The sequence below is a fragment of the Schistosoma mansoni genome (genome assembly GCF_000237925.1).
Source record: "Schistosoma mansoni, WGS project CABG00000000 data, supercontig 0167, strain Puerto Rico, whole genome shotgun sequence".
NCBI lineage: Eukaryota > Metazoa > Platyhelminthes > Trematoda > Strigeidida > Schistosomatidae > Schistosoma > Schistosoma mansoni.
Window position 1 is genome coordinate 375728 of NW_017386055.1, and position 14906 is coordinate 390633.

The 14906-nt window shown below is 36.6% G+C and overlaps 1 protein-coding gene across 1 annotated transcript in view; it reads left to right on the forward strand.

Annotated features, from left to right (window-relative positions):
- Nucleotides 1-14906, forward strand: part of Smp_158990 (neuronal calcium sensor, putative) — a gene marked incomplete at its 3' end in the record, with an annotated part of 58094 nt that overhangs the window by 20085 nt on the left and 23103 nt on the right. Inside the window, exon 2 of the mRNA XM_018797220.1 lies at nucleotides 13380-13558. Within this exon, the coding sequence (XP_018646811.1) occupies nucleotides 13445-13558 (114 nt within the window). The 5' untranslated portion in view covers nucleotides 13380-13444. The remainder of the gene's footprint in view (nucleotides 1-13379; nucleotides 13559-14906) is intronic.

The window sequence follows — 14906 nt, forward strand, 5'->3', positions numbered from 1 at the left end:
AATACTCATTATTCATTTACAAAACATTCGACTTTAATCTGATTAAGCATATTGGTTTACTGAAATGGATGTATGATTTTGTGAGGTTGTTTCTAAGTGAAGCCCTTATAGCAACTACTCTATACCCAATTTCGATCATGGTTAATTTAGTTACTTAACAGATATTGTCATTTGGATAGTAACAATTTGCATATATCTTTGTACTGTTATGATCACATGACATGAGCACATGACAAACTCTAGCCAAAACTTTGATTGTTTAGGTATCATTCGATGATTCATCCTCCCCCACCCAGATATGTATGCACTCAAATCCTATTTATTAGCTTTTGCTTTATCTTATTGCGCCCTTATACAATGTGACTATAAATTTGCCTATGTAATTGCTTACGCTCATCGTTCGCTGATACTTACTCATGTACTTGTAGCTTTATCTGGCCTGTGTTATTTGATAATAAACTGTAGTAGTTGCAGCCTCTCTTTCGCCTTCTGATTTTATGCACCGTTAAGATTTGTATTATAACGGTTATTAAGGTGAAAGAGTAGCGAAGCATTACACTACACTCTTTTCATTGTTCAATACAACATTCAGATTCTTCATAGTTGAAAGCATGAGTCAATTGAAGCTAGACCACTATGTAAAACCTGGAAGCAGTGGACGGCCGTTTCATCCTATTGTGGGACTGCTCAGCAGTGCGCATCCACAATCCTGCCTTACGAGATTCGAAGCCAGGACCTATCAGAATCGCGCGCGAGCGCTTAACCTTTAGAAATTATATTCTATTATGTAACATTAACCCTTTAAATGAATGAAGAAATGACTGATTTGTTGTGTACAATAAACTTAATGAACATTGCAAACGTTTCAAATGATCTAAGTCAGCAAAATGAAGTGAATTCTATATATCAGTCTAACGTAACTAATTATGTAAACGTAGACAGTTGATGTTGACTCTGAGATGTAGATACATCCAGATGACAAGTCCAAAATAGGATGAAACGCGAGTCCTCCATTTCACTGCTAACCATTATCATGCATCTTTGTTTATAATCCTTGTGACTAAAGACAATATTGAGGCAATCTACACAGGATTCATATATGTCAATAAGAGACTGATCAATGATAGTTCTAAACATCAATGAGAAGATTCAAACAAACAAAACCAAGTGAATTTAAACCTTATCCCATTGTACAAGCAAGTGGCTATCAGGATTCAGTAGCTGAGTGGATAACGCGGTGATGTTTGAAGCAGATGGTACTGGGTTCGAGTTCTAGAGTAAACATCAACTCTGAGATGCAGGTACATCAAGATGATGGGTCGCAAATAGGATGAAACGCGAGTCCTCCATTTCACTGGTAGTCACCATCATCCATCTTTGTTTATAATCCTTGTGACTTCAGACAATATTGAGGCAATCTACACAGCATTCATCTATGTCAATAACAGACTGATCAATTCCAGTCCTTAACATCAATGAGAAGATTCGAACAATCAATAGTAAACTAAGTTTCTCATAAAGCTTATTCCTTCTTTTTTTCATTCCTTTATCTGGTAATGAGACAAATTTAGTTAAAAATTTAATCCGTTAAATAAATTTTCGATCCTTTTTATGAATGAGTAGACTAGTTTGATTATATACCATGGTAACTAACTATACCCTATTCCAACTTATCATACATACATACATACAAACGAGTATATCCATATGTATATATCAGTGTACATTACATATATAATCAACTGTCTAGTTTCTAATCGTTTGTACTTTTTTCTGACCATAGAAAATTGTTTTCATCATAGACTGATTTAGATTGTAGATCTCTTTTTTTGAATATAAACAGCGTTAAGACAATTCTTTCTATCCAGCTTCACTACTTAACCAACATGAGACAAAGCTAAGTAGTTGAAATCATGAAGCAATTGAAGCTAGACCACTATGGAGAACCTGGAATCACTGGACGGCCGTTTCGTCCTATTGTGGGACTCCTCAGAAGTGAGCATCAACGTCCAGTACTTCCAGGTTTTCCATGGTGGTCTAGCTTCAATTGATTTATTATCTCAACTGTTAGAGCATCATAGTTCATTAGTCATTTAACTGGGAGAACATAATTTTAACAAAATATCTCTGTATATCTGTATAGTCATAATGACCAATACAATGAACAAGTAGATGGCCATCACATATCAGTCATTCACTGTCATGCTAGTAAATAACTTCAAAATATATCATTTTGGTACAAGGGTGATGACATGATGATTTGTGTATTTGTGGCTCCTATATCTAACTCTAATTAGATCATATATTGATTACTATTGAATGATTACTGTCGAAACCCGACTCAAACGTCCTCGTTGTGCCTCCCGGATCATAGGATTGCTTCCAATGAACCAAAGTGAGCGGTAATCTAGGTGGTGAAGATCGGCCTAATCATCCACTCTACCTATAACACACAAGTGATTACGAAGTGATTACAAAGAATCATTACATAATTATTGTTGTTTCAAAAAGAAAGAAAGAATGAGTCTGCCCAAAAAATAAAAGAATGATATAATGATTCTGCGTAAGCAACTCAAAAACAGCTATTGAGCTCCGGTATTTGTGCCGTGCTTCGATGTAGCACTCTTCTACATAAGGGCCTACTAGGTTTCAACATGTTATTGTGGCCACCACACACTAGGATTATTCTCTTACATAATTATCGACTTCAATCGCATTGGTGAACAATGGAATTAAATAAGTCAAATATACACACTCACTGACCTGAATAGACAATCAGAGGGAAGAATCAAAGGAAGGGCAGAGAATAGAGTGAAGTGAAATGACATTCAGTGGAGAAGGAGTGTGATCAACTACTCCCTTTAATCAAAGGTTAGTCGATATTTATAGTCACATAAAAATAAGAAGCAGTGAACAGTGGAGTGCAAACCACGTCTGTCGTCAGATAGGAACTCACTGATGACAATTGGTGAATGGTTGCTCAACTTCGTGGATCAGTTGAAGTTAGACATTAACACCGTTGGATGCCAGCTCAGTGGTCTATCGGTTAAGGGCTCTGGCTCAAGACTGACAGGTCTTGGGTTCGAATCTCGCGAGCGCGGGATCGTGGATACGCAGTGCTGAGGAGTCCCATAATAGGACGAAACGGCCATCCAGTGTCCCCAGGTTTTCCATGGTGGTCTAGCTTCAATTGACTCATGCTTTCAACTATGAAACATACTAAATCTCCACAAAACCCCTTCTGGTAAATAATATAAAAATAAGCTACAGACGTGTGATGAATACGATAAGAATTGCACACACACACACATACGCCCAAATAAAAACAGTCACGAGCATGATAAGCAGAGATGGATGGCGGCTAGCAGTAGAATCCAGGACAAGGCCCGTTTCGTCCTATTTAGGACTCGTCATCTGGATGTACCTTCATCTCAGAGTTGATGTTCACTCTGGGACTCATGGTTGATAAGTGAATAATCAACAAGGTAAAAATGTAACTTGAGAAGAATGGATAAATTGGTATGTCCAGAAGCTAGAATAAGCTGTAATGAGATTAACATATTGCTCCATTAGGTATATAAACACATTGTCATGATCGATTTCTATTGCATTGACTGATCTAATTTTAAAGAGTAGTATAGTTCAGTCAAACCTTTCAGTTAAATGATAACAACAAAATAAAGACAATGTCCTAACCGAAATAATGAAACCTGTTAGAGTTTCCAGAAGCTTACTGATCTTTCAAGGTGACATTCATTGAATAATTAAGGAGTTGAGATTGTCATAGAATGATCAGAATGGGGTTTTGTGGAGTTTTTAGTTATTTTATATAGTTGAAACCATGGGTCAATTGAAGCTAGACCACCATGGAAAACTTGGAAGCAATGGACGGCTGTTTCGTCCCATTGTGGGATTCCTCAGCAGTGCGCATCGCCGGTCAAGCCTCACGAGATTCGAACTCAGAACCTACCAGTCTTGCGCACGAGCGCTTAACCACCAGACCAGTGAGCCTGCCGGCACCCAAAAGTGTTAATGTCGCCTTTTTTTTCTCCCCAGTTATTATCAATCGAATGATAAATGGTATTTGGTTTTTCTAAGAGGAAAAAAAGACATGATAGTTGAATTCATAAGTCAATTAAAGCTAGATTACCTAGAAAAACCTGGAAGCACTGGAAAGCTGTTTTGTTTTAGTATAAGACTCCTCAGCCAATGCGTACCCACGATTCCAATCATGATGGACGTTGGCACAATTTTCTGGATTGGTCAAGGTTAAACATTAACATCGTTGGTGTTAGCTCTCAAGATTGATAGTTTCTGGGCTCGAATCTTCGCGGACCGAATCATAAATGCTCACTGCTAGGGACGTTAAGAGTACGCACGCGAGAATTATAGGTCCTGGGCTCGAAACTTCACGAAGCGGTATCATGAATGCGCACTGCTGGGTAGTCCAAAACTGGGATGAAACGGTTGTCCAGTTCTTCCAGGTTTTTCTAACTAGTCGAGCGTTGATTGTTTCATGAATTTAACTATTAAATTAGTAAAATCTCCACATCTGGTATATTTATTTATATTATTATTGTTATAACGTATGAATTTACTCTCTCTTTCTCTCTCTCTATATATATATATGCGTCCAATGATACAGGAAATACGTACGAGCAGTCTTGGGTGCAATCCGGTCCTTCCTATCTGCCTAGCCCAGCCCGTTAAGTCTAGAACACAAATACAGCCTCGGCAATATGAATCATTATTCACAAGCATACTGGGTTTATATACTAACCAAACAGACCAAATTATACCAAAAAATAGAAAAATAACATTTGTACAATAATTGGCCAATGTGGCTGTAGATAGGGGGAGAGCAATCAATAATAATAGTTCCAAGGTCAAAATAAAGGTTATGATAAGAGGAACACGAGTACGATTAGGTCAGTTATTTAACAACTATACAATAGGAAATATGCATAATACATTTGTCCATATATAGACCTCAGATTTACCATTCATAATTCACCAGGGGATATAACAATTATTTACACACAGATTATTTATACACAGATTATTTATACACAGATCTAAGCAGGTGGTTTTCTTAATGGGTCACACCCCGAGCCTTTGACCTGTAGGTCTAGTCCACAAGGCAGTGAAGCATCGTGAGGAGATGCAGTCCCATGGTAGCCGATGACCAACGATTGATTTATACTTCACTTGTTATCTCAGGATACTGAAGCCCATGTGCCTCATCGGTTGGGAATCAGGTTTTTCCAACTCCGCGATGTGGAATCGCTGGGTCCATCAACTTGGTTAAATTACCGGACATTCGCTTTTCGTCCTCTTAATTTTGTAAACAACAGAAATGCCACGAGAAGGCAGTGAATAGGACTATATATGCTTGGTCATGTCAGAGCATTTGGAGAGGGAGAGCTGACTCTTCCCACTCTCGGCCTTTTGGTAAATGTGAAATGGTTTATAAATGTATACTGACTACGCAAATTTCAGTTAGATGTCATTAAATCTTCTCTTTCATTTTCACACTTTCTCTTTGTCTTTTTCTTGTTTCCTTAATTTGACTTCACAACATTTTGTCACTTCTAATCTCTTTTTTATCTTTTTCTTTAATCAAATAAAAGAGAATTTCTGTTTGTTTATTTGCTCGTTTTCTTTTTCTTTTCTCTCTTTGTTTACAATAACAAGATTTTTTGGTTGTTTGCATTTGATGCGTTTTTCAAGGTTAATTGATTTTTCTTTTTTAAGATGTCATATGTTTGTTATGAGTTTGATAATGACAAAAAAACCCCGATGAAAACCATAGAACGGATTAAAAAAGAGGTATTTCTATGGAGTTCTAGTGAGAAGCAGTAACCAGTGGAGTTCAATCAGGTCTGTTGTGAGATAGTAACTCACTGAAGACATTGGTGAATGGTTCCTCAATTTCGTTGAAGTTCGACATTAATACCATCGGATGCCGGCTCAATGGTATAGAGAGTAAGCGCTCACGCGATCCTGATATGTCCTAAGTTCGAATCTCGTGAGGCAAGGTCGTGGATGCGCACTGCTGAGGAGTCTCACATTAGGACGAAACGGCTGTCCAGTGCTTCCAGGTTTTCCATGGTGGTCTAGCTTTAACTGACTCATGATCTCAACTGTTAAAAGCACTAAAATATTTACAAAAAACCCCTTCTGATATCAATCAAAATATACTCACTAGTAACTGGCTTCAATAAGTATTTCCTGGAGTTTTAGTTGGAAGCAGTGACTAATGGAGTTCAACCAGTTCTGTTGTGAGTTAGTAACTCACTGAAGACAATTGGTGGACGGTTGCTCAATTTCGTGGATTTGTTGAAGTTAGAAATTAACACAGTTGGATGCCGGCCAGCTCAATGGTCTAGATGTTAAGCGCTCACGCGAGACTGATATGTCCTGGGTCCGAATCTTGTTAGGCGGGATCGTGGATGCGCACTGCTGAAGAATTCCACGCTGGGACGTAACAGCTATACAGTGTTTCCAGGATTTTCATGGTGATCTAGATTTAATTGTCTCTTGAATTCGACTATGACATTCTTCATATCTTCACTATATAAACATCGTTTTCTGTCCTCTGAAGTGAAGTAGAATCAAACAAATAAATAGATGGATGATATCACAATTTTTGTCGAGTATGAACTGAAAAATGGTCATGAATGTTCATTCAGTGGTTGAACAGAGATGTGATACTATCTTTAGGGTTTATCAACACTTCCTAAGGTAATCTAATTTAATATCGTCATTAGTAAGGAACACATACACTAAGAATAACAGTCGAATCTAAGGAATTATTCATCTTATTCCGGACTATTCAGCTAGATAGACTTGAATCTTGATTAATATTTATATTTGGATTCGAATCTGTTACCTACCTCTTCAAACTGTGATGCAATATTCTCTCAGTCACTGAGTTTTAATGGTCATAGGTTATAGTAATAATGTTATTATGATAAAGCTTTTAATTTCTTAAATTAACATCAACAATGGTATATTGTCTGGTTAGCGTTTTTTCAGCGAGTTAGTTTTCTACGGGATGGGGTTGCTAACCCCATACCCAACCCTCCTTCTTTATCCTGGCATGGAACCGGCGGTAGCCCCCGGAGGAGCTACGGTCGAAGTTACTGGTTTAAAGTCAAGGATTCAATATCTTTCTCTTGACCTATACTTAGTATCATAAGGTAACGACCAAGACCAATGCCTAATTCTTATTGATCCAGAATGTAATATAACCACGGTTAATGGACAGTAATGCAAACATTTAATAATGATACCATTAAAATTATAGATAATAATTTCAGATAGTATAGTTTCAGAAGTTTAACCTTCATAAGACCCTTTGTCTATATGATAATACATAACATTATAGATTCCCTTTATGTCTGAGTTAGAATATCTTAGTTAAATATGAGAACCATACTTCATTTGCAAATTACCATGATTTGTTTTTCACATACTGTAAGATTCTTCTGATATAAAATTCCTTTCTAAACCTGTTCCTGTTGTGTTAAGATGGTGGTTGGAGGTGATCAACAGAAAACCCTGGATCCGGGTTCCGCACTACTTGACAGTCGTCAGCAAGGTGTACCTGTAATCTTGAGAGAAATGCTGCTCCCTGATGAATTCAATCCCGTGTCACTCAGCTACACAGTTAGAGGCGTTACCAATAAGCTGTCCGGGCCGCGACCGACCTTCTGTAGGACTCAGATGTAATCACAATTGATTAATTCACTGGGTAGTGATCAAATGTCATGTGTGTCAAGTCCCTTCTTAGTAGCACGAAACCCGGGTCCAGGGTTTCCTGTTGACCATCTCCAACCAACATCTTATCCCAACATAGTCCACACAGTTATTGAGTAATCTAGATTAGTGGCCACATTGCAACTTGATTGATAGCATTCGATCTACACTAAGAAAGACTTGACACACATGACATTGACCGTTCTTGTTGTTTCCAAATCAATTTTCATAGCCTTCTGCTAACTAGTTTTCCATTTCCAATTACTGCTACATACTACTTATGTCGATAGACATAAGTAGTATACACCACAATAGTAATAGTGATAATAAAAAGGGGTTTGTTTATATACATAAACTTGTCCTTGAATTCTTCAGTTCTGTTTTGTTTTCTCTCTTCGATCACCTTTTCAGATGTAAACAAATGAAACTAAAGCACCAGTAACAATAATAATAATAATAGACCCATTATTCAACTAGTCGTAAAAGGTTTGCCTATAGAACTCAAATCCACCCCAACTTTCTCACACACTCCCACTCTCTCTTTCTCTCTCTCTCTCTGTTCCTCTTATGATTACTTCCTTTCTATCGTGTCATATTGTTTTTTTTAACAGGTGAATTGATTGAGTTCAATAATTCTAATGTAATCACTTTATATATATAACATCAGTGAATAGTTATTACTTAACAACAATAGACGTAAGCTTACATAGATATACGTACATATACCTTGGATACATATACATATCTCTAGGGTATACATTCACATACACACATACATTTAGAATATGGAGAATAGATGCATAGAAACTAACATCCTGAGTAATTTTATTGATCAGATACCTTATTGTATATAAATTGAAGTACTATTATTGATCATATTAAAAGATTTATTCAATTGAAGAATTTGACTTGATCCGTTTAAGTATGTAAAAAAGGAAAACTGATGAAAAGAGGAGAAAAAGGAAAAAAAGAACAAAGAAAACGTAAATTTAAACTAAATTATGTTTAGCAAAGATAGATAGTGGCTAGCAGTGGAATCCAGTTTGACGAGCATTTCGTCCTATGTGGGACTCGTCAACTGGATGTATCTACATCTCAGAGTTGATGTTCTCTCTGGGATTCGAACTCAGTATCGTCCACTTCAAACGTCCTCACGTTATCCACTCAGCTACTGAGTCCTGATAGCTACTTATTTGTGCAATGGGGTGAAGTTGAAATTCACTTAATATTGTTTGTTTGAATCTTCTCATTGATGTTCAAGGACTGCAACTGATCAGTCGCTATCAGGACTCAGGGGCCGAGTGGATAACATGATGGCGTTTGAAGCGAAAGGTACTGGGTTCGAGTTCTAGAGTGAACATCGACTCTGAGATGTAGGTATATACAGCTGACGAGTCCCAAATAGGACGGCACGCGCGTCCTGGATTCCACTGCTAGCCACTATCCATACATCTTTGCTTAGCATGCTTGTGAATTTAGGCTATGTCGAGGCACTACGCACAGTATGCACATATGCCAATTAGAGACTGACCAGTTGCAGTCCTAAAAACATCAATAGGAAGATTCAAACAAACAATGCTAAGTGAATTTAAATTATGTTTAGTAAATGGATTTTTTGTCGTTTGAATAAGATCGTTATATGTTTACAAAGGAAATATGTCCATTTGAACAATCAGCTTGATTATAAGCAAAAATGGATAGTGACTAGCAGTGGAATTCGGGATGCCCGTTTAGGACTGATCAGCTTGATGTACATGCTTCTTGGAGTTGATGTTCACTCTGGGATTCGAACCCAGTATCGTCCACTTCAAACGTCCTAACGTTATTCACTTGGCTACTAAATCCTGATAGGACGAAACGCATGTCCTCTATTCCACTGCTAGGTATCATCATTCATCTTTGCTTACAAAACTTGTAAACTAAGGCAATATAGAGGCAATACTCACAGTATGCATATATGCCAATAAGAGACTGATCAATCACAGTCCTGAACATCAATAACAGTTGAGATTCCTTATCAATGTACATTCATTACACAAGATGTTAATGAAACAATAGAACTCAATCATATAAATTTTTAAACCTCAGAAGGGGGTTTTGTGGTGATTTCAGTATTTTCATAGTTGAAATCATGAGTCTAGTAGGTCCTGGGTTCGAATCTCGCTAGGCGAGGTCGTTGATGTGCACTGCTGAGGAGTCCCACAATAGGACGAAACGGCTATTCAGTGATTCCAGGTTTTCCGTGGTGGTCTAGCTTCAATTAACTCACGCTTACAACTATGAAAATAATAAATCTCCATAAAACCCCTTTTTTATTGTTTAAATAAAATACTCATATTGACTTATGTAATGAGCTAAAAGCATACTAATAAGTGTTTATCAGTATGGGATTGTGAAGATTGTTAAGTTCTTGATTAAGATCATAAATCAATTAATGATAGATAATCGTTAAAAATATGAAAGCACTGTACGGCCGTTTTCTTCTCAGCAATGAGCATCCACGATCTCGCTCATAGGATTCGAACCAAGGACCTCTGGTCTCATTCTCAAACATTTAACCTCTAAACCACTCAAACGGCATCCATAACTCCATACAGACTATTACCATGTGCTCGTTAGTGATTAGCTTCTTGAGTGAATTCTCGGAGTTCTTGTGAGAAGTCCTAAGCAATGAAGTTAATCCATATCAAGTAAAGACAGAGATCTACCTCAATACAATGAAAGATGGTTGTGCAATTTTCAAGAATTGATTGTAAAAACATACATATATACAAGTCTACTTCATTTCATAATACATCATAATACAATTAAATTGTAAATCATATTTCCGGTCTAATTTCTTGAACATAATCAAAGTAATAACCATTCAATCTAATGTAATAGAATATCTAAGAGACATGAGAAATAACTAATGATATGAACTTAGACAATGTATAGATTGTTACTATGGTGTGGGTTACTTATATCCATATAAGTAGTAGTATATTGGTTATGGTCAGGTATAGAATGTAATTGGTTGTCATTTTATTCCCCCTTCCCCCCTCCAAAAAAAGCAAAAAAGAAACAAACAACATTTATGTAATTGAGGGGAAATTACAGTCACAAATCTTAATAAAAGGGAAATAATGGGTTGTTATTTAAACAATCCTTCTTCTGAGTGGTTTCTATGTAGATTAGTCTAATCTGTAAATTATATTTGTCATAGATTGATTTCAGTTGAGTTGCCATTAAAAGCTATTAAGCATTGACTGGGTGTCTTACTCTAATATAGGACACTACAGAAGTAGATGATTACGACCCTGACTAGGGATCGAACCCAGAATACTGTAGTCTCACGATGAATATTTACCTAAAAATTGTTCTCACAGTTGGTTTTATAAAGAGCCTTATTTCTGTTGTTATATCTAGAGCTTTGGATTCTTGCTATACCGTGTACTACTAGACTACTTGAACGATGGAACCCGCAACGTCTTAAGAGAGAAGATAGAAGACTAGTAAATAGGAATGTTATTCCCAACACAGTGTCAGTTATGGTACAAAACTGTCAGGGATTTATAGTTTTTAGTAAAAACGAAATCATCAGCATACACTACACTACTAATTTGATATTCTGTACGTTTTAGCACAAAATTACAATTAGTGTAAGTTGAAATTTTTAGAAATGGTAACATGCGTACCGTTATCTAATTCATTTAAATAATAGAAAATGAAAAAAACTAATTGATTGTTCAATAAACTGACAAATACTTGATGAGAAATAGATCTAGAAAACTCCACCTGAAGCCCCTCTGGGGCTGCTGCCAGTCCCAAGCTCGGTTAAAAGATGAGAGTTGGGCATGGGTTTAGAGACCCCATCCTGTAAAAAACTAAATCGTTGAAAAAACGCTTACCAGAAAAAATAATCTAAGTAAATAAATCTGGTAGTTGATTTAATTACAGTAATCAATGATTACTTAGAACAAGAAGGAGGTGCTTATAGATTTTGCTTCGATGTAAGATTTCACATTAGTATACACTCAAGACCTAATCTTAGGTCGGATCTAGAATTTTCAGATCACATAGTGAATGTTTAAGATCTAGACTACAAGGTTGAAATTCAATAGTATGCATTCTTAAAATTCACCTGATTTGTAATCTAGCTCAATCTTCATCCAGTTTTACTACTGATGGCTATTTCACGAGTAAACTCTACCATTTATGACTGTCCACTAGAACCTGAGAAACTCATCCTGAAGCAAGTCACTACTCAATAAGCGAATATGGCTTTTCAAAAGATGTTGACGAAGATAGATTTAATTTATGGATGATATTTACGATGATTTGATTTGTGTATTGTGTGTGTATGTAGTTATTGCTTGAGAATTCCATACTGTGATAAAGTAAATGGTCAATACTTCGTGGTATTCAGTAGTATACCAAATGATGTTAACTCTTGACAAATATCATATTTACTACTGATCTATTTTTAAGCAAATCAGATTAGAAATAAAGATAACTACGTTTACTAATAAAAATTCAGTCTAAATTGACAAGAGCGAAATCTATTTCAATGAGACTATAATTTATGGACGACCTTCCAGCGACGCCAAAGTGGTATTCAGAATGTCCACCTACTAAACTAGTGTGAAGAGTTAAAATTATGATTTATAGTTGATGGTTAACATTAGGTATTAGATTAAAGGTATTCATTACGAACTGACATCAGCTATGAATTCACTTGGTATTATTTGTTTGAATCTTCCCATTGATTTAATAGACTGCAATTGATCAGTCTCATATTGACATATGTGCCAAGTGCAGTACTTAAAAACCAATGGAAAGATTCAAACAAACAATATCAAGTGAATTCAAAATTCACCCCATTGCACAATCAAGTGGTTATCAGGACTCAGTAGCTGAATGGATAACGTGATGGCGTTTGAAGCGAAAGGTATTGGGTTCGAGTCTCAGAATGAACATCAACTCTGAGATTCAGGTACATCAAATTGACGAGTCCCAGATCAGACGAAACGCGCATCAAACTGGATTCCACTACTAGACACTATCCCTCCATCTTTGCTTACAATGCTTGTGAAATAAGGCTATATCGAGGAAATACGCACAGTATGCACATATGCCAACAAGAGACTGATCAGTTGCAGTCTTAAACATCTATGGGAAGATACAAGCAAATAATACCAAGTGGATTCAAAATTCATCCCATTGCACAAGAATGTGGCTATCAAGACTCAGTAGCTGAATGGATAACGTGATAGGTATTGGGTTCGAGTTCCAGAGTGAACATCAACTCTGAGATGTAGGTACATCTAGCTGACGAGTTCCAAAATAGAATGAAACGCTGGTCAAACTGAATTCCACTGCTAGCCACTGTCCATCTTTGCTGATATCAGCTAGATTGTCAAAATAAAGTCGAATCAAATAACTGAATGAGTTTCACGTCAAAATCTAATACTCGTTATCTTAAATCTAAATGTTTCATCCCTAAATTATAGCCTCATCATCATTTTTTTTGTTTACATTTGATAGTTTACAATAATGGAATATATACAATTCGAATAATGTTTTTTTCTCTCCCCCCTCTCTCTTATTTATTTCCCCCTCCCCCTTTATTTCAATAGATTATTTTATTCATCAAAAGAAAAAAATACAAAAAAAATAGATTTTTTTTGTTGTTGTTAAAATTATGGGAAATTTTGTTGGACCAAGAAAAAAATTATCAAGAGAAGATTTAACATTTCTTAAAGAGAATACCCATTTTACTAAACGACAAATTAAACAATGGTATAATGGATTTATTGTAAGTATTTATTTATTTATATTCTATTATTATTCATTATTATTATTGCCCCCAAGTGCTCTGAGACGGCTGAGGGTAGGGAGGGGTCACCCACCCTCTTGAAACGCTCTCACATGGCCACACGTACACGGCCTCTGTGAGGGAAGTCCTATTCACTGCCTTCTCACACCACGAAAGTTGTTTACGAAATTCAGAGAATGAAAAGCGAATGTCCGATGCTATAACCGGGTTGGTGGACACGGAAGGGGAGTTGGAAAACCCTCATTCCAAACCAATGGTGCACATGGGCTCCAGTATCCTGAACGAACAAATAGCGTATGAATCAATCGTTGGTCACCGTCTACTAATTGACTGCATTTCCTCACGATGCTCGACTGCCTTGTGGATCAGACCTTTAGGTCAAAGGCTAGGGGTGTTGCCCCCTAAGAAAACCACCTGCTTCGGTCTGGGCATCCGGGCAGTATCACAGCTCTCACACAAATCGAATGACATTTGTGTGGCGCATATGTATCTGGTGCCTTTTTGTACCGATATTTATGTGTTTAAATAAATTATTATTATTATTAATAGTAGTAGTACCTTTCTTCAATATTATACTTCTGATACAATATAGAATTCTTAGAATGAAGTATTTCAACAAGTTTCCATCTTGTTACTTCTTGATCAGTACTGACGATAAATGTGGAGTGATCGTCAGTTTAGATGTTACCAGTTCAGTTAATCAATATCTTAATAATGGATATTCTTTTCGTTGGATATTGCCAGCAACTACGATGTCTTTGATTGGCCCCTTTTATAACATGGACAGCGAAATGCCGTAAGCTTTTCATAAACGCACCTAAATAGGTTATACACTTAATAGCCATAATGATGGATTAATCAAAGAAAGTAACAGAGAACTTGTTGAAATATCTAAGTAACAGGAACAAGGTAGCCCAGATGTTCAAGCCGGTTGACAAATTCTTTTGATTTTTTAATATAATGGATGATTTAAAATATTTTTATTCTTCTCTTACTTACTTACTTACTTACGCCTGTTACTCCCAATGAAGCATAGGCCGCCGACCAGTATTCTCCAACCCAATCTGTACTGGGCTTTCCTTTCTAGTTCTATCTAATTTTTGTTCACTCTTCTCATCTGTCTCCGTTTCCCGGCGTAATGTGTTCTTCGGTCTTCCTCTTTTCCTTTGACCTTCAGGATTCCATGTGAGGGCTTGCCTTGTGACGGAGTTGAGTACTTTCCTCACTGTATGTCTTATCCAGTGCTTCTTCCTGATTTCTTCTTCCGCTGGAATCTGGTTATTTCTTTCCGATTTATTCTTTTTTTGGATAGATATTATGATGACAC